The following is a 26,966-nucleotide window of genomic DNA, read 5'->3' on the forward strand; positions in this document are numbered from 1 at the left end:
GCGATGTTTAAAACCACGGAGCACAGAAAACTTGAAAGGACAAAAGTGATCAAGATGCTGCAATCGGCGCTGAGATAGCTGTCATTCAAGCAAGACTTAACGAAGAGGACCCCGGAAAGCTCCTGGAGAACAAACCGTCCTCGATCCATTCCGGCCCCGGCCCTCACACTTTCACTATTTGCCCCGAGGAGAGGTGGGTTAACATGGATTTCTCGGTGGTAGGAGAAGCGCCTTGATCAGGGCTCTCGATTACATATACTTTCAGTTTTGTACCACGTGTAATCACCGAGATATCCGTATGTAAGTACCCGACCCGAGCCGGTATGGATTTTCGTCGGTCTGGGGGGGCAAAAGTTACAAATCACACATTTCCCAAGCCACCAGTCATGTTCAGGGTCAGACATGTGTACCATCTGATAGCCCTCGTTGAGGCGCATCTTTTGCACCTGTCACATCTCTGGTACCATGTGACATGACTTCACAAAACACCGGTATCCGAAAACCCCCTCAGGACGGTTTGTTCTCCAGGAGCTTTCCAGGGTCCTTAACGAAGTCCCTCGGCGCTGAGACAGTGAACGAACGGAAGGGTCCAAGATTAAAAATAGACGGCCTGACCCCACTCCATTTTGAATATATCTTCCTGATCTTCCTATCCTACGCTTGCCGCCTCCCACGCCAAGGGCCCATGGTGATTGAGGGTGATTATCAATTCGAATTTGGCATCAGAAGACACTGGACAGCCACTGCATATCATCAATGACTGTCCAGTGTCTATAGGGCGATAACCAGAACGGCAAAAATGGAATTTTGGCACAAGCTCCCCTAGTCTAACACCGTGGACAAAAGCCCGTCGCATCCGGGTTTGCGACGACAGGACGCTTCACACGGGGTGTAGCGACATGTGTATGCTACATAGCCAAAACTGACATGCGACCGTCTGACATGTACTGCGACAGGATCCTCGAAGGTGCGACAGGTTGTGAACAGGTTGCGACAGCGGCCGATTTCGCCTTTGCGGTGCGACATCAAGCCACTTCCATACGCCACTCAGTCTCAGCTCTCCTACCCACTCCTCAATGCCCGTAAACCTCACCACTAGGCCAAAGATGAGCAATGAAGGCTACATGCGCATGTTTTTTCTTAAGACAGATTGAAGATGCTCAAATGTTTGGTAAGTTGTGTAAAGAAGCCGATATACCGCTGTGATTGGAACGAGTCAACTTTTAGTGTGATCAATGGACTCATATGGGGACTTTTGTATACAGACCGACCAATGAGAAGCATGATCATAAGGCATGCCAATCTATTGATTCAAAAAGGTTTCAAAGACACCTTGGGCTCTCATGTTTTGCTACCCAAATGATACTAAACCATCCACGAGTGCACTCTGATTGATTATATTCATACAGATTGAGTGTGATCTGGCCCATCATGTTCAGCATTTAGATAGGTTTAGTTATCCAAAATATCAATGTGTAGCTTGTCTTTTGAAGAAAATGGAGAACTTGAGTCGGTACTGATCAATTGTGGCAATGTTTCATGAGATGCTTTCAGAAAGAAAAACCTAACAAAAGTAGATAGTAGATAGGTAGTTGAGTGTATGCCTCGATAGTTTAACTGAAAGAAGTACGACGACTGCAGCGAGGTAAGGCTTGATTGAATAGTAGATACAATGGGGTCTTTGATGGAGATGTACTGTGTTGATGCTGTAGGTCAGACAATCGGATATGAGCATGATCAAGCGCTTGATCAGTTTAAGCTTCCTTGTCCTTTGAAGCTATATGGTAGATCACCTCGGAGATGTTCAGTGGCTGGATGTCGAGTGGGCATTTCAGAGGAATAGGGTCGGCTGAGTTGTTCCCTCTATCTGATCGCTAAAGGAAAGCCTCGTCGGTGGTCTTTGGATCTTCGTATGTTTGTAGAGGTCTTCTCTTGAGTATTTGACTTCCATTGACCACGGTGAGCCGGTCCGTTTTGGTCGGTGTACAATTCGGTTGTGCGTTGTGAGTAAGTACAAACGCTCATGATGAGAGATGAAGGTTGTTGTCCTTTGTTGTCGGATTGGATCAAGAATGGCTTGAACGGCTTGATGTCGCACCGCAAAGGCGAAATCGGCCGCTGTCGCAACCTGTTCACAACCTGTCGCACCTTCGAGGGTCCTGTCGCAGTACATGTCAGACGGTCGCATGTCAGTTTTGGCTATGTAGCATACACATGTCGCTACACCCCGTGTGAAGCGTCCTGTCGTCGCAAACCCGGATGCGACGGGCTTTTGCCCACGGTGTAAAGGTAGGGCGTTGGACTTCTACACCAAGGTGGCGATCCAAAGATTGCGGGTTCGACCCCCGCGGGGAGTGTTTTGGCTGTTTCGGGGCTTCTCGTCCGGTACTTGAAACCCCCAAAGTCGCGCTTGTCTTTTTCCTTTTGACATGAGGTCGTGGTGAAGCTCCAAGACCAAAGTTTGCTCAAATCCCTTGACAATGCTTTCCGGCAACAAGCCACGAGCAGCTAGGTCTGTGTACTAAATCTGTTTTGATGCTTCTGATCTTGGACAAATTGACCAAACCCCACTTGTCCATGGTATTCAAGATGCAACTACGAAAATGGGACAGTCGTCATGAGAAATGTATCTCAGCTTCGCTTATGCATGAAAGGCCCGTGTTTCTTGGCATTGCTCCTGATGAAAAGGCAACTATTATACTTGGAATGTTGAATTCAGCAGCTATCGAAGTGAATGATTATATAAGAATGACTCTGCGTATCATTCTTTACTATGGGCAAAGCTGTGGTTCAAAACCTGGGTCACAATCTGAATCTGTGTCGATAGCAATATGTTCAAAAGGTTCACATCATGTTTTTTATTTTGCTGAATCTTTATCGGGAATCCGGGATGGTCACAAAATGTCATATATTTTGACAAGATATTATACATCTCATTAGGCATTGTGGCTAACTTAGCACAAGTCACACAACAACACCACGGATACTTGCCCAATAAATCATATGAAGGGCGGGGACTTGATTGAGTTGGTTCCTGAGGGATATTTATGATGTGGGACTCGGGACTGATCACAAGCGAGGAATGTTGAAGTGATTGTGAATAAGGAGGGCTCATAGTATTAGACGCAGGTAGTTGTCACAAAGCGGTTCATACCTAACTGTATCTATCTCGGGATGGAGAGAGCAGGGACAGAAGACTTTTCTGGCCATGAAACCTAGTCACATATTTTAAATGTCATCTATTATAGCACTTCACCCTGGCTTGATGGATTAATTATCTGTGATCAGATGCAAAAAGATGTAGAAGAAAGCAAAGTTAAATTTTAAGAAGCAAAATGAAAAAATGTGACATAAATATGAATATATAAAATTGGTTCAAGACACTAAAGTTTATCTAAAACCTCAATAAAAATGGTACACAGTACCCGAAATTTCAACTCCATTCCAATGGATATAAAAAGTAAAAGTCCTTATATAAAATATAGTTCTAACGTGAGCCTCTCTTACACTTTGCGATAGAAACACAAATGTGAGCTTTCTCATGTCTGCGGAAAGATAAATTACAAGCCGAAGCTTTGTGCACACTCATGACATCCTCCATCTGCTTGGGTGGCGTTGCTTGTGATATCATTGTCTTTGCCTCCATCATCTTCAACTGTTGACGACTTGCCTACATCAGTGGAATTCGGACTAACTGACACATCGGATCCACGGACACTATATCGGTCTACCTTTGCAATACCAAGGTTATTTTCATTTGATTCATTCGCCAGATTCAAGCTTTGCTGATACAGAAGATTAGTAAGATTTAAAGTTGGTTTGTTCTCGATATTGATGATACTGATGTTCGGCTTGTTCTCAATATTAGTGATGTTATAGATCGCCTGATTGAAGACGTTGGTGACCTGTGTGGCAGGGTTTGTTCGTGAAGTGCTAACCTGAGAACTATGTGATTCAAACACTGGGTTGGTGACTGTTGAGCTCGCCCCAGTTGCATGTTTCGAAGGTGGCGTACTTGAGAGTAATGTATTTTTTGTACCTTTGAGAGACCCCCATGTATCTGAATCTGGGGTTGAATTATCTTCATCCCGAAGCTGAGAAAATCTTCCTGGTTTGCCTTTAGATCCACCTGCACCAGGAGATGATTTACTGGCAATTGAATTCACCGCGGATACACTCGAACCACGGGTTTGTGAAGGCCTCTGTTGGCGATTTCCACCACCTTGACTAAATCCACCTGGAGGTCCGAACCCAGGAAGCATTCCGCCATAACCAGATACGACTCCACCGAACATGGTCAAGCCGCCAGTAAACCCGTTCGAAATCCCCCCGTACAAAGCACTAATTGCGTTCATAAACCCTGTTTTGCAAATACATGAATATGAGCCCTTCGCACCAGAATTTTTGATCTTGATAGTGGGTCTCCAAAACTCGTAAGTGATTACCAGACACACCTAGGGCATTGAAATCCGCAGCCGCATTGCAACTGCCACACGAACATGTTGGGCACCTTCGCTTACCTAATCAAAGGTAAGGAGGTGGTACCGAACAGTCAATTTAGTCAAATCATTACCTTATCTTCAACTTGATAAACAAAAATGAAAAGGATACTGACGTTGTGTCCTTTTCGAATTTCTGTGTTGTTGATCGATAGAAAATTGGTGTACCTCGTTCTGATCTATGTCAGTCTTCGTTCCAAGAAGATTAGAAGGTCTGTGGGCCATGTTAAAACATACATGAGGTTTTATGATACACGAGGTATTTTCTGTCAGTGACACGACGATGTGGTAAAATAAAGAGAAGAATATAAGAGGACTGTACCCGGATGAGACGACAGTATTGGTGGAAGCCAAACCATCAGCGGATGCTTCAATCCTCTGAATTGGAGTCACTAATTTCGATTTTCTGAGTCAGCTCGAGTTCAGTGTGAGTCACATTATGGGTAACTTACCAAACAAGAAAATAATTGATGCAGAAAAGGGCGAGATAGACCGCATTTCTTTTGATGAGATGCCAACACTTGAACAATCCTATCCAGCGGAATTGTTTGCGCGGGGTAGCTATGAAAAAGTTTCGCTTGAGAAACGTCACAGGATTGAAAAAAGATTGACTTGATCTGATCCAGAGATATGGCCCCGATAAAATTATACCTCAGTTCAGTTCTCATAAGTCTTCCTGAAGTTGCTCATCCAGTGATCATGATCAATTTCGTGATTTCTGATGAGTCATTATCTCAAGGCAACGTTGTGTATCATCAGATGGCATAGAAGCGACTGCTCGTAATTGTGATGCGTTGATTGGTTGCTCCATTACGGCATTACAAGAGCTGTCGCTGATTCGCCAGATGTCTGTTCTTCGTTGATTCTGAAGGCGGTGAGAAATGCTTTCTCAAGCTGGGTTGGTGATGATTCAAGATCAAGGATGAGGATAAAGGTTTCGATACTCTTTTTGCTGAGAAATTCCTCAATGACATGGCACCCAGGCTTTTATCGAGTGTTGTTGCAACGCGACCGCTGGAGAATTTCCAAGCTGATCATGATAAAGGGAATTTCTTCATTCAACAACCCCGAGAAATCAATAGGTGGGTTTTCTGGATGCACATAGCTGACAACCAGATACGCCCAGACTCCAAATATCCGAAAATAAATCAAGGAAGCCAAGATATTTTATGAACGCTGATCATGTTTGATAATCGCTTGCCAGAGCCCGAGGGCGGCAAAGGATTGCTCGGCACAGAGGTTCTGGACGCTTCCTATAAGCATATATGCTAAAAGAGTAGTTCACGGCTATCAGTACAAAGATCGAATGCCTATACAGGCTTTACATAGCTTGGCAGCCTCTTGATCATCAAAGCAGTCAACGGTCATTCAGACTTCTTGTTTACCACTTGCACCTCATCAACAAATCTAAATCAAAAATGCCCAGTAGTCACACTTGTCAACCCGTCTTTGATTATATCGATGCCAACCAAGCCAATTTGATCGACCGGCTGAAGCAAGCGGTGGCAATTCCATCAGTATCTGGTGATGCAGTCTATCGTCCCGATGTATTCAAGATGGCAGATTGGCTCGATGCTCAGCTTCAAGCATTAGGTGTCAAGTAAGGATCCATTCGTTAAAGGACTTACATCATAAAACCTCAAGCTTGATTGCCAAAAATAAGCCATCGATCCACCTTTGTGCTAACGGCGACCAATCTAAAACAGGACAGAGAAAAGACCTTTGGGTAAACACGTCATGGACGGACAAGAATTAGAATTACCTCCAATCATCTTGGGGCAATTTGGAAATGATCCCAAGAAAAAGACCATCTTGGTATACGGTTCGTCAGCGGCTGACTCGAGATGCATTTGAAATGAAGAGCTGACATAACTTCGTTCTTCAGGCCATTTTGACGTGCAACCCGTGAGTTGATGCAACGTACTAGAGAGTGATCGATGCTGATCGATGCTGATAAGCTTATCACATTTATATCAGGCGTTGAAATCCGACGGGTGGAACACAGAACCGTTTGAGTTGACGCATGATACCGGAACTGATAGACTTTATGGTAGAGGAAGTTCGGATGACAAGGTATGGCTGATGCATTGTATGTGTTTATAGGCAGACTTACCTCTGGCTGCAATGTTCAGGGTCCTGTTTTGGGCTGGCTCAATGCGATTGAAGCTCACTTGAAGACCGGCACGGAATTCCCGGTTAACTTGAAGATGGTTTTCGAAGGTGAGAATTCACTGGTATTTTCTTTGTACAAGTCAATCTTGATACTTATACGTGCAAATACATAGGAATGGAGGAGTCAGGCTCGGAAGGCTTGGACGCCGAGATTGTGAAAGAAGCCAAAGGCTTTTTCGCAGATGTGGATGCTGTTTGCAGTGAGTCTTTCTGCTCGGATGAAGTCTATGATCTAGAGCCATTGTTGACAACCTTTTTTTTCATTGTCAGTTTCGGACAAGTCAGTACACGTGTCCTTTTAGACTTTTGCGTGGTGATGAGACTTACAAGATGGATTATCTAAAGTTATTGGCTCAATACAAAGGTATGTGATGACAATTTGTTCAATCCTACGCTAAAGTGTACTGATAATATGTAACTTTTTCAGACACCGTGCTTGAGTAAGGCCACCGTTCTAGTTCATATCAAGTATCACCCTAAATTTATAGTTTTTTGGACCGCGTGTTTCCGTAGCATATGGTCTGCGAGGAATTTCTTACTTCAAAGTGACCGTTTGTGGGCCTGCACACGACTTGCATTCGGGAGTTTTCGGTATGCTGGTCACATCTTTCTTTGATCACCATTACCGGGTCTAACAATTCAATCTCTCATTAATCATTCAGGTGGCACCGTGCACGAACCCATGAACGACCTCGTACATATCTTCTCCAAGCTGACTAGTCCACAAGGGGAAATCCTTGTACCAGGTATAAAGCAGGTTAGCACTTATTCTCTCAGCTAGCTTGATAAACCTGATCGTTCACTCATCAAATTTGCGGCAAAAAGTTGGTCGCCCCGCTTGTTCCGGGTGAAAGAGAACGTTACGAAGCAATAGATTTTACAAACGTGAGTGAGATCGGCCATCTCGCATCTTTGCTCGCTTGTATAGTCGACCCTTATAAGATGGCTCCTGACCGCGTACAACTCATGTTAGAAAGATCTGTCGACAGCCGTAGGGGCGGAAGTCTTGCTCAGTGATGACAAATGTCAAACCCTTATGGGACGGTACGTCTCCCTTTTGATGAACACTTCCAATCTAGACTCGTTTTGATGAGTATCAATTCTTTTATTTGCTACTCAGAATGCGTGAGCCCAGTTTATCGATACACGGTTTCGAGGGTGCCTTTTCAGCGCCTGGTAGCAAGACGGTAATTATGGACCCAATTGATCTCTATGTCGTATGAGCTGTACTTATGGGATGTAACATTCAGGTCATCCCGGCTTGTGTGCATGGAAAGTTTAGCATCAGGCTTGTCCCGAACATGGTACGGCCGATATGCTCATCCCCGTGTTGAGATTTGGGTTTTTGAGTCTAACTCTTGAGTTTGTTTCACATGCTGATGTTTTGACCGTAGACACCGGACGAAGTTGAATCTTTGGTCAAGAAATACTTGGAAGCTGAGTTTGCTAAGCTAAAGTCCAAGAACAAGATTAATGTAGAGTCTCTGCATGGTGGTAAACCTTGGGTCGCAGATCCAGACCACTACAACTATAGTAAGATCATCTTGTACTTTTCACTCTGATAAAAGCCGGTGCATTCTTACCAGCAGCTGACGAGTTGAATACAACGCGCGCTTTTCCACCAACAAAACTTACCTTAGCTGCTGCTGCCAAGGCCACAGAAGTGGTATATGGAATGAAGCCAGATTACACTCGCGAAGGTGGCTCAATTCCTGTCACCCTTACATTTGCAGAAGCGTCAGTCGTATTTGTGTTTTTGGTGTATCAGGTGGTTTTAAACTGATAACAACTTGTATCTTCTGTACAGTTTGGGTAAGAGCGTGATGCTTTTGCCAATGGGGCGAGGTGATGACGGTGCTCATAGCACAAATGAGAAGCTCGATGTTAGCAATTACATCCAGGTCAGTCAGAAAATTACAAGGCATCCTTCTCGATTTTTGAGTTGACTAATCATTACGTTTGCCACGCAGGGTACCAAACTTTTGGCCTGCTATCTACATGAAGTGGGAGCTGCGCAGCCTTAAACCGTCCAAAAAAAATCTCGACTTACATGGCCGTGTCAGATCAGTCTCCTATCATTTGATCTCAATTTGGCTGATGCTGGGTTGTTTTCACGCTAAGGCATGTACTGGGCAATTCATCATTAGTCTCTGATTTGTATCAATCTTGGACTTCCTGCTGCTTATTATAAATTTTTACGTCACACGTTTACCATCTGTGTACTTTTACCAATGACAATGCAGAGCTCTGAGGATGGATTATGATTCTTAACTGGGTTTAAGGATGATGTTAAAAAGCTCATATGGCTAAGATTACAAGATCGAGTAGGATACAATGCTTCATATTTGAGTAATCGCATGCGTGTCGGCGAAAGAGCCGTACCATTAAGAAGAAATCGAGTAATCAATGGATGATCAAGTGTAATAATTCTACGCCCTACCGGCCACCAATCGAACTAGTCCATTCTGCCGCTTTCTCGAAGCCTGAGAGGACAATATAACAAATGAGTCAAGTGTGTCAAAGTGAAAAAGAAACGAGAAAGCTTAGCTTGCTTACCATTTCGACCGTTTCGATAATCGTTGAACGCGTCCTGGATCTCGGCTTGTGACGTCATTACAAATGGTCCGTCTGTAAAGATGTTTGTGTCCATCGATTAGTGAACACTTTCTCCGTCCCATCTCTTGGCCAAGCAGAAACACAGGGACTTACATTGGACGACGGGTTGGTTCAAAGGTTCGCCAGCAATGAGTACTAGTCGGACTGGGTTTCCGTTTGGGTCAGCGTTAGTGATCTCAACGCCATCCTCATCATCATTTGCAGTCAGTACTGTGGTATAGAACGCATCTGCTGTTTGAGTCGGACTTGTTCCATTTCCCCCTCCGAAGCCAGCCCTTCCTTCAAGTCCATAAACAAATGCGTTCCATCCTTTAGGAAGAGCTTGAAAAACACGTGAGGAAGGATGAGGAAGTCGAATATCAAAATACCAACAACCACCTAAATGTCTTACAGGACTCTCGATACCATGTGAAGAACCACTAATGACTTTAACAATTACACCATCATCAAGTTCGACTTTAGGAATTTGATGATCTTTTAATTCTTGATATTGAGGTGGTACCATTTTATGAATCTTGGGTAAATCTATCCAAAGTTGTAAACCAGTTGGATCTGGTCCACCATTTTCATGTACTGGCATCTCTGCATGTACGATTCCTTTACCTGCTATCATCCATTGTAAATCTCCTGGTGAAATTAAACCTTTGTGTCCTGCAAAATCTTCATGTTTGAATTGACCTTCTAACATATATGTCACCTAAATATGATTTGATCATAAGAAAAATAAAATTTTCACTGTCAGTATATTCGACTTTTGATCGATCAAAATTTGGGCTCAAGAACCATGAAAAGTGATTGTATGAGAAGGACGACTTTACTGTTGCTTGACCACGGTGAGGATGATCTGGAAAACCAGCACCGACTCCAACTTTAAAATGATCGAGCATTAAAAACGGATCAAAGTTTCGTAAAGTCTTAGTACCAATACTACGACGAACAACTGCACCAGCACCTTCAGCTGTTTCAACAGCCAAAACAGATCGAGAAATGGTACGAGAATTACCAATTGGTAATGAGTTGGCTTTATGATGTAATGAAGTGTTAGTTGACATCTTGAGATGAATTGGATGATGGATTAATTGAGGAAAGAAAGAAATGATAGATAGTTGACGAAAGTTTACAAACATGCGATTGGGATTGATCGAAAAAACTTAAAGTGATAGTTTGTCTCTTTAAATAGTTTACCTTTGATTCTCAATTGATTACTAACAACAATTCACGCTCAGCTGTAAGGGCGAGGAGATTAGTAATCAGCTTATCATATTTTACTATATCTGCAAGGGACGCAGTATGCAAGTTAAAGAATGAAATCATTCCGACCGAGCAAAATGAACCAGTTCCATATCATTATTACAGGCTCAGCTATCTCGCAAGTTTTCCAGTGTCAGTCTCAAACCTTTGGAGGCGCTCTGCTTAAGATCACCAATTGATGATATTTTTTTGCAGGATCAAACGGTTTCGCATAACTTTGGGTTTCCCGACGTAATCTTGACGACGAATTGAATGTGACCCGGCCCGATTGAAACTTTTGACAAATGAAACAGATCCAAGACGTATTAAGTTTTTCGTCCAGATTTCGTCGGGCGATCTTGATATTTTGCTAATCAGATATGGTACATTTTTCTTATCGCATTTTCAAAGAGCTCAGCCTTGATATTAACGCAGAGATATATACCTGGTTGGAGTCGAAACATCGATTTTCTAGACGGAGTTGAGCTCACATGTATGCTGAATGCCCCCCCAAAACCGGTCAACATTTCAGGAATATGTTTCAGTTATATTTATGGGGAGGATGTGGACCAAAATTCTGGAGACCCCTAGGTCAGTTTTTCTGTTTGCTTAACAAATTCATCTCCAGAGCTCTGTTAAGCTAAACTTTTCTCTACTTTATCCTATGATAAAATTGATCGAATTCAATCTTTTAGCCATACAAACCAAGCTCACCATTTCATATTTGACCAACCTACGATTGAAGATGAACTTCCAGGTTGTATCAAAAAGTTTGAATTGAACTCTAGGATCGTATAAAACATTCTTCATCAAGGTATTCACACTAGAGTGCATGAGCACAGCCTCGACGCTCATGAAGTCCCTTGTATCGCCTCAGACCTGAAATTATCGAAGTTCAAGCTCACGTATACCCGAGGAAAGCGACGCGGCCACAAGCCTGTGAACGACGCAAAAGGTTGAAAATGAAGATATCAAGGATTAACTGCTGTTAAGCACGAGATCAGAGTGGTAGGGATGATTCTGTAACTAGAGTGGAGGTAATTGTTTGGTGCGCACGAAAGTTCTGAAGTAATAGGCCATAATTGGTCTATATATGCAATTCAAAGTCTGCGAGTTTGTGTTTATAAGTTTTTTTTTGACATGTGCTTTGTGATTTTAGTTTGTCTGTGACTACCAAAGCACAGTGATGAAATCCAGAGATCGAGTAACGGGAGATACGAAGTTGATAGAATGACTATGGTGAATGAAGGGAACTTCGACTTTTCGGACTTCAAAAGAAATAGTCTGGACTTCAGAACGGCCTCCGCATTGGTTGTTATCGATGAAGGAGAGAAGAGTTCCTGTGAACAAGGTGGCTTGGATTTTTAAATATTTAATAAATTTCTGGGAAGTTCTCATCAGGACGGTCGATCTCAATCCCAGCTACGACAAAACTTATCTCCTGTACATAAACCATTGCTGTTTGAGAATCATTCACCTCCTTCCCAACTTTATGGCGCCAAGTGGTTCTTACTACCCTTGTTCTTCTCCTTCCTTCTCATTCTGCATCATCTCCTCAACCTAATCTCAGAATCTCTTATATCTACCTCTTTTAACAATCATAGTACAATTGATCTGGTTTTATTTTGTGACTACCCTGCAACTTACTTTCAATTTTTTTGCGCATCACTGTAGTTTGGGTATGAGCAATCAATGCCAGTGTTTCTTTTGACTCTTCAATCCTCAATGCATCACAGCTCTTCACCATTTGCTTATCTACATCTAACCTCGAGGTATTCCTTCACAAACCATCATCATCATCAATTTCATCATCTGCCGAACATTTACTAGCTTTACATGTCATCCGCCAATAACCCTTTCACTATTTCCTCGCCATTGTCTCATCCATCTGCTTTACCCGCTCCAATTCATTACCTTTTTGAGCTTAACCATTGGCTTTTAGGAACTCTTAGCCTGGCTTTCCTTCTCCTCGCTATCTCAAATCGGATTCTCCCCTTGTCTCAGTCTCCATGTACATCCCCACCTCTCGTCCCCACCTGGCCTTGGATTGGTAGCTTGTTTGCTTACACTCGGGATCCTGTTGGTTTTATCCGAAGAAATCATACTCGTTACGTACGTAATCATCCACTCCACTCCACAACTTTAAACTTTAACTCTTCTGTACCCTTCCTACTCTTTTACGTATTTGTCCATGCATGTATAATGCATTTATTGCTTACTCACCCGCAAGTTATATGCGTTGGATCAATATGCCCGAGTCGTCCCTCCAAGTCCTGTTTGATCCTATCATTCCCTTGAATTTATATCAATGGGTGTTCAAAATCATAGTCCAAAAACCTGACCCTTCTTGCTGGTTGTTCCGAACATTAGGGCAATGTGTTTACAACCACCATCCTGGGCTATCGTTGCTCTTTTATCCAGTCTGCGCCCCACGTTCACCGCTTTGCTACCTCTCCTCGTACAATACTCGACGTAACAAGTGCTTATAAGCTCATCGCGTCTGGCGTGATTGGTGAGGAGGCCTTCATCGGACCCACTCGAACTCTCACTCGGCTAGTTTTTGCTCCTGCTCGCTTGGACGCTCTCGATTGCCGTTTCTGGGCCTTGGCGGAGGAAATGATCGCTGGTAGACTTGATCCCGAATCTAAATGTGATCCTGAGTGGAATACCCTCTCACCTACCGGATGGCTTGATAATGTTGTCTTTGCCCTCGACCTTGCGGCTCTCATGGGTCCTGTATCACCAGAGGTTCTTCCACACGTGGCAAGTCTTTTTCGGGTGCTTGATGGCGACTTGAGTCTTTTTGGACTCCTTGCTGCAGGCCGCTCACGAGCCCAGGCCAAGGAACAACTCCTCAACCTTCTTCGTGATCATGTGCGTGGCCATATCAAAATCGCTGCTCGTCGAATAGGCTCAAATGATCATCTTCCGGATCCCGAGCTACCCGAGGAGCTGCTCCGCTCCGAACTCGTACTCGAGTGTGGGAAACAATGCGACGAAGTTTTGCGTGCTTACTACAGTGGAAGTGCCACACCCGCAATGATGGATATCATTGAGCGAAAAGTCAACTACATCGCAATATTCATCTATGGGTCCGTATATTTTTTGGGTGTCTCCATTACTAATATGTCGGACTTGTATACTAATATTGTTTCAATCCCAATTTTAGCTATGTCTGGGCCGGACAAACCAACTCTGCAGCAGCCACAATAGGTGCGCTTCATGACATACTTGAATATTCCCAGCGCACTGGACAAGACTTAGTGGGAGAGATCCGGGATGAGGTCGAAAAATACGGTGGGTTAGGCGCGGTGTGCTATAACAATGTGAGCTGTTTGACGCGTTGTGTCAACGAGACGCTTCGACTAAGAGCAACGGGAGCGTGGGTACGACTGGCGGAAAACCCATTTGAGCTCAATAACGGCGTGACCTGTCCACCTGGATTTGTGGTGGCTTCACCTACTCCCATTTCCTCTGATCCACTCATCTATGCTGAACCGGAAGTGTGGGATCCAACTCGGTATCTACGTCCGCCTTTTGCTTCTGGTGAAATTCAACTCGACTCTCGTACTTGGCTTCCTTCACCATCCAAATTCCCAGCCTGGGGTATAGGTCATGCACATTGCCCAGGACAACACCTTGCTTATAAAATGATATCAATTACTCTCCTAACTTTCTTTCAACATTATGATGCTCGACTGACAAATGTACCAGCACCAATTTTTCAAGATGTGGCTGCCGCTGGCTTACAACGTCTTAAGACGGAATACAAAATTCAAATTAAAAAAAGATAATCTGAGCTTTCAAAACATGCATATTTCCTTTTTCTTCCAGTTTCAATTTTATGATACATTTGTACTTTCAACTTTTTGGATCTTCTTTGGCTATTCTTTTTTTTCAGTGTTTGCACTTTGATTTGTGTTTGTTTTTCTTTGTCAATACAAACCTGATAGATATATAGTCCTAGAGGCTTAAAAATGTGCCTAATAGTTTTCATTTATCTTTCATCTCTCTTTGGATCAGTGTTCATATTTTCAAGAATGGTCGTTTCAAGAATGGAAGTCATGTAATTCTTCCGAGACACGCTAGTACACCTGCTCTCCTGAATGAATAATATCATCTACTGTTCTTCTGCCTCGATTTTGTCGCATGCATGGACTATCCAAACCAATTTCAAGCTGCCTAAAATTGGTTAATTCGGTTTCAGATAAACTCTACGCAAGCGTAGTTGGGCCCTCAGGATATGGTCATACCCCCTATGAGAAAGATGTTTCTTGATCTTGTCTCTTAATCACTCCTTGAAATTCGATCTCAAACGGATGATTTCATGCATGCCTTCATGTCTCTTAGACAATTGTTTGATCGGACAGTGCTGGTTGTAGAGTTGCAGTTGTACTGATTTTCACCGTATGCAGATCACTTTTTTTAGGATGGTGGCCGTGGGATTAGGTATCATAATCAAGCCCAGATCTTGGGGTTCGGGCTTTCTTATTCTGCTTGTCCACGTCTTACATACAGTTGCCGCTCGATATAAGCACACATTGAGTAAGCATATTTTGCTATAGGAATCAAATTTTGGTGAAACAAAAATGAAAATATGCAGTACACTCCTTTCAAAATGACGCATCGCGCTTTGTAAGCATCAAATTTGGTGCATTTTAGTGATGCTTATAGCGAGCGGTGACTGTATGTGCATCTGAGAAATCAAAATCTTCTTAATCATTCAATCTCGATCTCTTCTTATGTCGGGGAAGTGTTTGAGTTCTTGGATCTGGTCTGAAAACTTGAATACATAAGTTGTACAATGTATTCGGTGCATGTCATCATTCGACTGCACCGTCGATCACTTTTTTTTTCTTGCGACCCTATTTTTGAACTTGCAAAAAAAAGATATGCGGTCGATCAATTGGAAGTCAAGAGAAGGACGTGAACGAAACAAACCCCCGAAGGGATTTGATGTGTGTATGTACCAGATGAGATCATCTCGTCAATCTTATCATTCAGCTTGGCCTCAAACGACACATTCGGTTTCATAGTTGTCTTGCAAGGCTGAAATGGCTTTGTAAGTGAACGCAACCCTGGAGAATCACCGAGAGATTTCGAGGAGGAAGATGACAACACTTTCTGCATGTAGATAGTCCAGTATCAAGCTGTGACTGCTGAGGCAAAGAGGCATACTGAAGAAAAGTTCTCACTTTTTCTGGGAAGAATTGATTATTGAGCAGTCAAGGTACCAACCAGTGCGGACTTTTGATACCGCGTATTTCCACGTACTCTCTTAAAAGCGCGCAGCTGATAGAATTGCATACCAGTAAAACCTGGTGATATGATGCCGTCACACTCATCCGCTGCTTCACCTCACCAGGCAAATTAAAGCGCTTAGGAGGGGTACGGAGCCATGCTTTCTTGTCACTACAAATACATTTGAAGTTCATGGGGAAGGTGGTTTAAAACTCATTACTACAAAGCTTCCAATGTATGGGTTGGCTCTTGGCAGCTGTTGGAACAGGTGAACATAAGCCTACACAAGCCCTCTATGCGCGGCCAGGTTGTGTTAAGCTAAGAACAGGTGCCTCGAAACTTGAAAGTCCGCGGGTTCCCAGCCTCCGAGGGCCGGGCCGCCGGGATCCAACTGACTAAGCTCGGGGCTTAGCCACTGAAACGGCACGAAGCCAAACAGTGTTTTTGAAATGGTGTTTCAGATATTTGAGTTTGACTGTTGCTGAATTATCCATCAATCCACTTTGACGGTCATCACAGTTACATTCCAATTCAATCATCATGAACTTCTCTCATCGACCAATCCTACTCAGCATTTTAGTCACCCTTCTCGAGTCTCATATATGCTCAAGCTTCCTTCATACATCGCCTCTATTGGCTTGGTCAACTGCACCTGGGTGAGTCAAAGATCCAGTTTCTTTCAAGTTATTTGAATGATATCTGATGTACTGTGATTTCGACATCAAATAATGAATGAAACCGACTTCAGCGCTCTTCTGACTAACTTGATATCTACCGATTTCGCTGAAGAATATCGACCAATTGAGCAGGAGCTAACATTTGGAGTGACCTCTAACTCCTTCTGTCCATCTGGTTCATCATCACTCCTCATCCTCACTCTGTCATCGATCGATCAACAAAAAGCTCTCATCAATGGGAATTTGTCTCCTCGAATCACACAAGCCTATAACTCTGCATCTCCTGCAAGTCGAATCCGATTAGCTCATAATCCTCAGAATACAGAGCTCGATGAAACTGTACTACCAAATCTAGTATCGCATTGGAAGAGTGACTGTGGTGGAAAAGTGATTCTCAGAGAAATAAAAGCTCAAGAAGATATCGGTGATTATCTTGTCTTGTCTTCTATAGCTTTTCACCCATCACTTACGAACCTCATCTGTCTTTTGCGCTCCGACCCTTAGACACAATATTCTCACGTGAGATTGCCAATATGCCCGGACCATACATGGTGGTCTGTACCACCACGACGATTCAAAGTCTCACCTCGCTCGATCGACGCGCTCTTAGGAAGATATCTCTCGCAGCCGATCCTCAAAAGAACTCAACCATGCCAGATCCACATAGTGGATTACTATGGCGCTACAGTTTCTTTTCCGATTACCTGATCATCGGTATCCTTGTGGTGGTCTTCTTACTCATCCCACCTGTTCTTCTCGGATCTCATGCACTTCGATCAATTGAATCACCTAGAGGTTTGAAGACTAAGATGGTAGGAGCGATCACTGAATCCAAGGGAAATTAACTTTGAACCTATTAGATTTTGGTTTGTTCCTTTTAAATTCATGAATCTATTCTGATGTAATGCAAATCTTGTCATTTTCTTATGAGTCTTTCTTCAATTGATTTTGAAATTTGTTATATTAAACTGATGCAAGACTCACAAATATTTATTTGAGATTGAGATTTTTTATGCTAAAGTGAAATGTACTCCTTCCAATACTTACCGACCTGTTTTACTAGAGCTAGACATCAAGCACTTGACAATATTTCTGAAAGAATCAGTATGCAATACACTTGTATCACCAATCAGTCATATGAAAAAGCTTTGTTTGATTGTGTGATCAATTTTGCATGGACTGCACTGCCTTGGGATTTCACATTGACAATAGCACCTTTCTGAAAGAGGCCACTTCCTAGACATTTCTTCCTTGCTTGGACACCACAAAAACAATCTTGAGCCACAGGATATGTGGATTTTTCAAGATTCAAAGAATGGATTGACACAGGACCCACCACCAACATATTTACTTCGGTTTTTCAATCCAAGGTATTCTTGGATTCCAAACTTTGGAAAGAAGCTTTCCAAGGTTCTGATCTGAGGTAACTTTCAGTGCAGAATAACCCCTTGGATAATAACCTTGGACAAGGTCTGTCTGAGGATTTGCCTCCAATGATGCCTTGGATTTTTCATGGATTCAAGACATGGGACAGAAGCTTTCCAAGGTTTTGATCTGAGGTAACTCTCAGCGCAGAAGAATACCTTGAATAATAACCTCATACAAGGTCTGTTCAAAGATTTTCCTCCAATGATTTCTTGGATGTCTCAACCCAACTTATCTATGATGGCAGCAACCCCAGAATGCCCCTATGGAGGGTAGTCACAAAGAGGGCTCCTTTTGAGCTCTCTTGGGGCTTTACACAATGGCTTTAAACATACCTGATGTGTTTTTCAATTCAATCATTACTATCCATTTATATCCTTTTACCATTGCAAAACAGTGGTTTCAAGGACACTTTGACTGATTTGAACCAGCTTATCAATACTGAGGAGCAGCTAGTGGCTCACAAAAGTATCCCTTGAATGATTCCTAATGTTATTCTTGGTTGAAATGAAATCCTTAAAATTGTGAATGTATTCAACAGTGACTTGACATTCTGGGTTACAACAGGAAATCAGAGCCACACAGAGTTCAAAGGGAACTCTTCTATGCAACTACCCTACATAGGGGCATTTTGGGGTCAGTACTGACACCCCAGATCATAATGTGGTCAAGAGAATTTGATGCCCACACAGCATCTTGCAGGTGTCTGAGCTAGGAGGCCCAAGGTGACACTGTGCTGTATATAGTTGCCCTCAAGGCAATCATGGCTCCTGTAAAAATGATGTGCATACATGTGATACCTGAGTGTACTTGTGGTGTGTGGATTAAATTGGACTGTGCATACAGATAACAGCCAAGATAGCCAACTTTATGTGACATGTGAAAGAAATTTATTGTACAAAAGTTTGATTCTTGACTTTCAGTTTCACACATCTAGGTTGTTACAGTGAGATTCCTTTATAAGCATGGTGATGGTTGCACCAAATCCCATGCTAATATAAAAAATGCTTCTTATCGGAACAGACCTAATAGCCTATAGGAGCATAAAACATGCTCAAAATTATGCTATGCTTGAATGTCATGCTTGGCACTTGCAACTATTGAAAAATATGTACTACAGAAACCTAGAAGCAAAAATTGACAGACAGTTTTTCAATTGATCTTGGCTTTTCTACTCAATGCAGCCTAATTTACTCCACTTCACCTACCTTTCTTCTCCTTTCTTGCATCACATAGAAGCATAAACACGTGAAAAAATCATGTTATGCTTCTTTTTTCATGCTTCACATGAAATTATACAAGCATATCAGTCAAAACCTGAAGCATATGCTTAAAATGCTTATAAATCCGAATTTACTGCCCACCAAAGATGGTCACATCATTTTTGATGCTTATCAAAAAATATGCTTGTAAAGGCAATGCTTAAAAAGGAATCCCACTGTATCAGTTTTGATGTCAGACAAAATAAATATCCTATCCAATTAAACTCAGGTGAACAGCAGTGGACTTTAGGTGGGACCAAGGTGTGTCAGGCCCACATGCTCTTATGGGCAGGCCAGCCTCAAAGAAAAGAGTGTACACACAGATATTGGTAATTGGGTTTTGCAGCCACATATGCATAGGAATCAGTCTTGGTGAGACCAAAGGAGACTCAAAAGACAAGACAAGCTTCTGAAAATGACAAACTTTGAAGTTTTTGTACTCACTGATGAGCTCAACATTATCCAAGGAAGTGATCTTACAAGATTCTGCCACAAATGATGTCCTATGTAGTTAGATATTTTTTGACTTTTGCACTGTAAACATCAAACAACTTACTAAAGTGGGAAGGGAGAAATGCTTAAGAGTTTGATTGGTTATAAACGGATCCATCACTGCATACCTGAGCCCCACACTTATTATATGCATCAGGCTGAGGAAATCAGTAGCTATTATGTACATGCACAAACTTAACTAAGTACCACACTGCAAGGGACTTACATGAAACGTCACAAAGCTGACATGAGATTGGTTGGGGGTTTTTCCCAAAATATAGCTGCTTTATGAAACTTTTTTTCACATGGTACTTACCCTGCCCAAAAATGAGAGTGAACCTTACTTTTCTCTACAAACCAATGCTTGTAGTATCCTAATAACTTCATTGGTTCTGAAGTAAAGGGAAAACTTTGTAGTCCAACTGCACACTAAACCCAACATTTTAGAGTACACAGATCAGTGTGGATTATTCAATTTGTGTCTTTGAGCCCTGAGAGACTTTATATATATGTATTTACAGAACCACTTAGGTTTTTGGTAAACTGCATGTATGAGCTTATAGAGACATTCAAGGTGTACAATTTTCATTTTTGGGCAAGGGAAAGTGAAACTTGTGAAAAAAAGTTCACAAGGTGGCTAGAATTTGGCAAAAAGCCCCGACAAGTTGCACACCAACTTTTTTACTTTACGTGGGCCCTTGCAAGAGTTGGCGGTTAGGTCTGTGTGAGACTTATATAAGTTTGGTACATACAGGTCTGCTCAGTTTCCGCACATCTGCATAAGTAAATCACTTTAAGTACATCATCTAATTTTTTTAGGTTTAACAAAATTATCCCAAATATTGACTACATATACATACCTCTATAGCTACCCAGGAATGAATCTTGAAGCCATTAGACAGTGACACAACGGGTGTTACATGAAATTTAGTTGATGACATTAGTGGTACACAAACTTGAACACCCAACATGAAAACCCATGACAACCCAATTGTTTTTGGGGTTTTGTCCATTGGATTTCCGCTTCCCCATTGGACAAAACCCAAAAAACAATTGGGTTGTCATGGGTTTTGTCCACGGGTTTTTAGGTTGGGTGTTGATGTTTGTGTACCGCAATTACACCAAACCTTTGAGTCAGTGTATGTATAAATTCTCGATGAGAAGTTGTCTCAAGATTCATGAGAATCTGATGTAGACTGTTTGCTAAATACGAACGTAGTAGAAAAAGGAGAATCCTGACAACACCACCGGCGCCCCGCCCAAGATAGTGGCAGCGGAGCGCCCGCGGTGCGACTTTTACAGCGGTATTATCCGGCTGGCACCATAGCGGGTTTTGAGCCCTGCTACCGCTTGCTTCAGTACCCAAAAAAATGTAGCGGTTTTTCTATCCGCCCACTATAGCACATTGGCGCTGTGGTATGACTACATATAGCGCTCAATAGCGCATGGTCAGATCATAGCGCCCCGGGGCGCTCATATAGCGCCTTGTATCTGGAACTTCTCCACCTAACCCTTTCAACCACCATCTATGTACTCAACACACCAATCAACGATCTCCTCCGAGTCCAATCATTCATCTAATCAACGATCTCATCCAATCATTCATCTACTCAACACACCGGTAATGTACCCGAGCAGTATTCACCTTCCATCCATCACCACCACCTAATCTTGCTACCAGATCACTTTGACGCCTCTCAGTCTGAGTACCATCCGATTCCGTGGACAATGTTGCTGTTTCCTGGTTGGTCGGAGCCATATAAAATGGCTTCAGGTAAGTTTTTCGAATTGACTAAGGCTATAGAACTCGCCTGTCTTTCTTTACTGAAACCTATCTTCATATTTAGACCAATTCCTTTCAATTTGATCTATAATCTCGACTTCATATTTAGACCAATTCCTTTCAATTCAATCTATAATCTCGACTTCATATTTAGACCAATTCCTTTCAATTCAATCTATAATCTCGATATATTTTCAACTTCAAATCATGTCTTCAAACTCACTCTTCCCGCCTAGTGCATCCTCTATTCGTAACCTTAGAACCCGTAGTCCTGTACGAGCTTGACCTGGGTTTGTTATCCATTCACCAGACTCCCGGCTGGCCCTCCGAGCACCCAGCGAGGACGAAGTCAGTGATTCACCTGATCATGAAGAGAACATCTCTTCGGCACCACCATCACCAACTCAAGCTGGTCCCTTGCAAGTCAAGAAGAAATTCTTGAAAGGGGCTGGGCATCCTTCACGCCGCGGCCAGGGCAAACGCAAAAGTACTGCGTCACGTAACTCGTCAGCCTCATCTCCACTCTGCTCCCCAAAGCTTGTGAAGAGGAGAAAGGCTGCCAACTCTGTCCTTCAGGTATGTATACTTTTATCTACTTCATACCTTTTTCTAAATGTTTTGACATATTGATTTTTTCTGATTGTTTTGATGTTTTTTGATTGATTTTCTGTTTGTATATAATAGGACTATGAAGTACCGGCCGGTCTTGATGTCAATCAAGATTCCAACGTGCAGTTTGAGCTTGAGCCTGGCATAGTTTGTGCAGCCGGAGCTAGACGAGGTCACCTTGCCCGAGTTGCTAAGCTCCTTGAATACTTTGAGAAGCCAATCCATGTGACACGAGAGGTATGTAATGACTTTCATCTTCAATCATCACATCTCTCCCATTCCTGTTGAGAGATTGCTAACGTTTTCAACAGGTTGGAGATGACCCTCGTAGGTATCGGTGTCGATGGTGTGGCGAGTATTACACTCGAGGCAAGCGCAGCCACTACAACCTATACACTCATCGAGATGGTGGTAAGGATCGACCACCTTGCCGGAGACGAAATCTCGCCATCCAAAGTGGTCATGACCTGCCTCCAACATGGAGGGAGCAGCAATCGGATATCGTTCAAGTAGGAAACAACAATTCCAACCACACACTCGACTCGTTTTTATCAAAAAGCTCATTCAGTGTTGAGCTTTTCAACACTGTCTTGGTGTTGTGGATTCTACGTCATGCATAACCTTTCTCACGATTCCATGACCCGGCCCTCCGAGCTGCCTTCAAGTTATCAAATCAATCAGCTAATCTTAGAGGAACCACTTGGGCGTCAGAGACAGCCAAAAGTATATACAAAGATCTTTCTTCAACTGTAATCAAACAACTTCAAGTAAGTGTCCACTTCTATCAACATCTTTCTCAAATCCCAGCATACTGATGTGATCCTGGTGTGATTTAAAGTCAAACAGAAGCAAGTTCTGTCTTATATATGATGTCTGGACGACCAAAGGTCGACGCAAGGCATTCATGGGAGTTTCTGCTACTTACATTGACGATGAGTGGATGTTCCAATCCAATCATCTCACTCTTAAATTGATTACCTGGCACCATTCTGGGCGTCTTCTCGCACAGCCAGTTGGTCGATTTTTAATCAGTCACGGGCTACATAAAAAAATGAGTATTTTCACCTTTTTTTGGTCTTATTTAATTTGATATCTCGATTTCCTCATAACTTGTCCTTCATTTAATATACAAGTGCTGACATGTATTGTTCCTTTTTTACATGCTTGCTCAGACAACAGATTCAGGTAGTAACAATAAGACCATGGCAACTGAGCTTTCGTCTATGTTTCAACACGCCGCAACTCCCGTTGATTGGGACTCGGACGGCCATCAGGTAAGATGCTACACACACAAGATTGGTCTTGTGGTTAAAGCGGGTCTCAAAGCTCTCGGTCTGAGTGCTGGACATGTCAAGCCGACCACTGAGCCTGGAGTCACCTTGCCAACACCGACTTTCACTCTCAACGAGGGTGACGACAATATCAACTTTGGCTCTTCTGGCGATGATGAAGACTTGAACAACTCTGACTCTGACGCATCAGACAGAATTTCAGAAGCTGGTCTAGATGATGGAAATGGTGATGAAACCAATGGAAGCATAGCTCGTGCAGTTGCTAAGGTAAGACCCTTTTCCCAGCTCTTTCACACCTTTGGAACAATCACTCATTTGACTCTGAGCTTACAATATAGGCCAAGAAATTCAATGGCTTGTGTACTAGAAGCTCAGCCAGGCGTCACGAATTTGTGGCCAAAGCTGAGCAAATGGGATACAAAGGACGTTCCCCTATTTCCGGGTGGGGGGTCCGATGGAATATTGATGTTGATTATCTTAAACGGTTATGTGATGCTCGGGACGTGAGTATCCTGCTTTACTTACCTATTTCATTCAATCTTTCTCATACTGATTTGGGTTTCCTTTTTTAGGTTATAGATTCTATTCTTCACAGCAATCAAAAGACGAAATATTATCAAGGGATTCAATTCACGGATGAAGATTGGGATTCAATTGAGAATCTTGTCAAGATTCTCGAGGTAAGTCTTTTGTTTTGATCTACATTTTGTTTTCACTGTCTTCTCATCTCTGATTCATTGTTTCCAGGTATTTGTCCATGCTACCAAGCGCATGGAAGGCAACTTCTCCTCTGGCTGTGTATTACTTGCAGAATACTCGCGCATTGTACACGAGGTTGACACCCTTAAAGATGCATGTGATGATCCTTACTTACAGAACATGCTCAGTGTGATGTTGACAAAACTTGAAGGCTATCAAGAAGAGGCCGTGGCCTCCGATGTAGTTGTTTTAGCTACTGTGCTCAACCCTCGTTTCCGTAAACGATTCTTTGATCTCAACTACCCCGATTCAGCTGTCCGAGCCAAGGAACTCTTCATCAATGCTTTTGAAAAAGCGTTGGCTGAGTGGCCTGAAGATCCGATCAATACCTCATCAGAAACATCGGAAATTAATCAGGATACCCCTAACCCTGCACCCATTCCGACTACTTCTTCACAATTTGACATCTTCACAACCGACGTCTCTACCCAGTCACCCTCTGATAAACGGCAAGAAGAACTTGGTGCCTACTTGGAAGGTGCTCACTTGTTGCGAGCAGGCGAGAACGAGCTTCTCTGGTGGAAGGTGAGCTCAATCATCTAATATCTTATTCTCACTCTTGTTCTTTTATTTTTTACTAACAGTATCTTCATCTATAGGAGCATGAGAAACACTTCCCAGTCCTTGCTACATTAGCTCGCGACTACCTCGCATTATCGGCCACCTCGTGCGCATGCGAGAGGACGTTCTCTTTGGCAGCCAATATTGCGGTGCATGGGCGTGGGTCTCTATCAGCAAAATCAATCACCATGCTGGTTGGTGTTTGTGAATGGTTGAAAGCGAAGATTACTTTAGTTACCGGTAAATTTGTTGAAGCGTGTGCTTATGTTAATGCGTATGAGTCTGACCAACGCAAGGGCAAGGGCAAGGGTAAAAATTAGAGTTATCTGCTTTACTTCATCATTCTGATTAAACACGACCTTAAACCCCCCAAAAAAACTTGTCCTTTTTCATTCAATCTATCTTCTTACTGATAAACAGGAGTTCGTATCAGTTTTAATCAATGTTGTGTGCTTTTCTTTTTTGCTAGTTTCATAAAAAACAACAAAACTTAAAAAAAAAAAAAAATTCCTTTTCTTACTTTTTTTATCACTTCTACGTCCCCACTCAGCCCTTGAGAGTATTTTATGCAATCAACACGGGCTTTTTTAAAAAAATTGCTCTTTTTGCCGCTTTATTTCGCTATCAAGCCAAAAAAAAATCAACAGCGGAGCGGAGCGTTCACTAAAGCCGCACCGCTCTCAGATCTCATAGCAATCTGTTTTCTATAGCGAAGCGGTAGTGCTTTCTTACATAGCGCAAAACCGCTCCGCCCGTAAATATTGGAAATTTAGCGGATTGGAGCGGAGCGCCGTGGGTGTTGACCCTGAGGGCACAGGTCTCTGTGTAAGACTACGACGAACAGCAAGTCTACGAAAGGTTAAGACAACTAACCTGAGGGCACAGGTCTCTGTGTAAGACTACGACGAACAGCAAGTCTACGAAAGGTTAAGACAACTAACCTAAAACAGCAACAAAAAGAGAAAACATATAAAGAAAGAAATATCAACTACTGTTAGAGAAGAGATTGAGTGAATTAGAAAGTATTCTACCTGCGAGCTCGAAGAAATTCGTAGAGCACGCGACAGAGATTTTTAGAAAGGTTTTAAAACAAATTGATCTGAGTTAAGAGTATAATAAAAAATCAGTTTAATAATAAGAAAACAAAAGTTGAGAAAAAATAATGAGATAGCAGAAAGAGAAATTACTCACTGATCCTTTTCGACGAGAAAAGAATCAGAAAGGAGAGGGAAACAAAATTCAAAGAGAGAGTTGATATCCCAAAAGATTCCTCCATATCACCCCTTGATTCCATTTACCAGTTTACCCCTTTGTACAGTTAATTTCACCAACACGTCTTCATTTTAGATCAACTTCTTCAACCTCCACTAAAACTTTCTAAATACCCAAAAATGGAAAATGATCTTTGACACGTAAAAGATAACATCTGAACACACTCTATCAGATAGTATCTTAACAGTATGTAGTCAATTTTTGAAATGCTTATGTCAGACAGAAAAAGATCACAAAATGTGTTACATATGTCAGGTTGTGGGCGTGTTGAGGCACAAATTTTTTAGTCTTTTTCACATGCCTAGGCACCACTTGGTGCACCAGGCGCATTTTTTTAGAAACAAATTGCCAAGAACCAAAATGTTGTCTTTGCATTAATATTTGTTTGATGTTTGTATTGGTAGAGCTATCTACCACAGTAATGTTGCCTATTATAGGTGAGAGAAGTTACAAAGACTTGTCATCAAATCTCACAGCAAGTATCCAAGTCTCCAATGATGGAAACAGGACATAGAACTCCTGAGCTTTGCTTTGATTTTTTGAAAAGGCACACACTGCACCCACAACCTGAAGTGATACATATGATTTACTTATTCAGATGAGCAGATGACTCTGTATGTACATGATTGCTACCAAATTACTCAGCCATCTCCACATATGTAGTGTGGGTCTTATGGCTCAACTGTACAGTGATAGATCCTTTCACAATCAATCATACTTTCAATCATATTCCCCTTCCAACTTGGGGAAGAAGTTTGATGTTTGAAGGGTTTGCTTTCTAAATACTATTTTGCCACTTTTTTTGTCTGTTTGCATATCATTTACACCATAATTTCTTTTCATTTGATTTTCTACACTCTTGAAACAATCTTGGTGTTGGACTGTGCACACTCTCCCTTTTGTGCATACTCAGCCAAGAAGTTGGTGTGTGAACCCATTGTAAACATATTGTGGACAAAATCCACAATTGAAGCAAGTTGCGGACTTGGACACCACAACTTTCCTCAATTGGGTTTTGAACCAATTCATTCCTGTGGTGTGATGTAAGACAGAGTGAGAGTGTGGATAAAGTTGAA

General features: G+C 42.4%; 6 protein-coding genes across 6 annotated transcripts; 4 read left to right on the forward strand and 2 right to left on the reverse strand.

Moving 5' to 3' along the window:
- Positions 1-927: 927 nt before the first annotated feature.
- MELLADRAFT_113415 (uncharacterized protein) lies at positions 928-2,940 on the forward strand (the record flags this gene model as incomplete). Its single annotated transcript, XM_007418091.1, has 6 exons — positions 928-1,082; positions 1,146-1,171; positions 1,713-1,822; positions 2,106-2,188; positions 2,238-2,385; positions 2,590-2,940. 6 exons carry the CDS (start codon positions 928-930, stop codon positions 2,938-2,940), a joined length of 873 nt encoding a protein of 290 aa, XP_007418153.1.
- A 620-nt stretch (positions 2,941-3,560) lies between these two features.
- Positions 3,561-4,724, reverse strand: MELLADRAFT_113416 (uncharacterized protein; the record flags this gene model as incomplete). Its single annotated transcript, XM_007418106.1, has 3 exons — positions 3,561-4,360; positions 4,455-4,520; positions 4,616-4,724. 3 exons carry the CDS (start codon positions 4,722-4,724, stop codon positions 3,561-3,563), a joined length of 975 nt encoding a protein of 324 aa, XP_007418168.1.
- Positions 4,725-5,857: 1,133 nt separating this feature from the next.
- Positions 5,858-10,446, forward strand: MELLADRAFT_46008 (glutamate carboxypeptidase protein; the record flags this gene model as incomplete). Its single annotated transcript, XM_007418066.1, has 22 exons — positions 5,858-6,099; positions 6,206-6,321; positions 6,385-6,404; positions 6,477-6,572; positions 6,632-6,719; positions 6,785-6,871; positions 6,942-6,951; positions 7,017-7,035; positions 7,099-7,111; positions 7,185-7,262; positions 7,334-7,428; positions 7,497-7,556; positions 7,645-7,715; positions 7,792-7,858; positions 7,922-7,975; positions 8,066-8,204; positions 8,312-8,408; positions 8,479-8,572; positions 8,642-9,154; positions 9,228-9,299; positions 9,381-9,984; positions 10,106-10,446. 19 exons carry the CDS (start codon positions 5,918-5,920, stop codon positions 8,693-8,695), a joined length of 1,440 nt encoding a protein of 479 aa, XP_007418128.1.
- Positions 10,447-10,808: 362 nt separating this feature from the next.
- Positions 10,809-11,550, reverse strand: MELLADRAFT_73578 (uncharacterized protein; the record flags this gene model as incomplete). The annotated part of the gene is made up of 1 exon (XM_007418074.1): positions 10,809-11,550. One exon carries the CDS (start codon positions 11,370-11,372, stop codon positions 11,175-11,177), a length of 198 nt encoding a protein of 65 aa, XP_007418136.1.
- Positions 11,551-11,910: 360 nt separating this feature from the next.
- Positions 11,911-14,658, forward strand: MELLADRAFT_118500 (cytochrome P450 monooxygenase; the record flags this gene model as incomplete). Its single annotated transcript, XM_007418092.1, has 3 exons — positions 11,911-12,629; positions 12,888-13,609; positions 13,687-14,658. The coding sequence occupies 3 exons, from the start codon at positions 12,354-12,356 to the stop codon at positions 14,309-14,311; spliced, it is 1,623 nt and encodes a 540-aa protein (XP_007418154.1).
- Positions 14,659-16,283: 1,625 nt separating this feature from the next.
- MELLADRAFT_76066 (uncharacterized protein) lies at positions 16,284-17,548 on the forward strand (the record flags this gene model as incomplete). The annotated part of the gene is made up of 3 exons (XM_007418077.1): positions 16,284-16,414; positions 16,507-16,859; positions 16,940-17,548. 3 exons carry the CDS (start codon positions 16,299-16,301, stop codon positions 17,278-17,280), a joined length of 810 nt encoding a protein of 269 aa, XP_007418139.1.
- Positions 17,549-26,966: the final 9,418 nt, after the last annotated feature.

This window comes from Melampsora larici-populina (assembly GCF_000204055.1).
Source record: "Melampsora larici-populina 98AG31 unplaced genomic scaffold MELLAscaffold_84, whole genome shotgun sequence".
NCBI classification, from domain to species: Eukaryota; Fungi; Basidiomycota; class Pucciniomycetes; order Pucciniales; family Melampsoraceae; genus Melampsora; species Melampsora laricis-populina.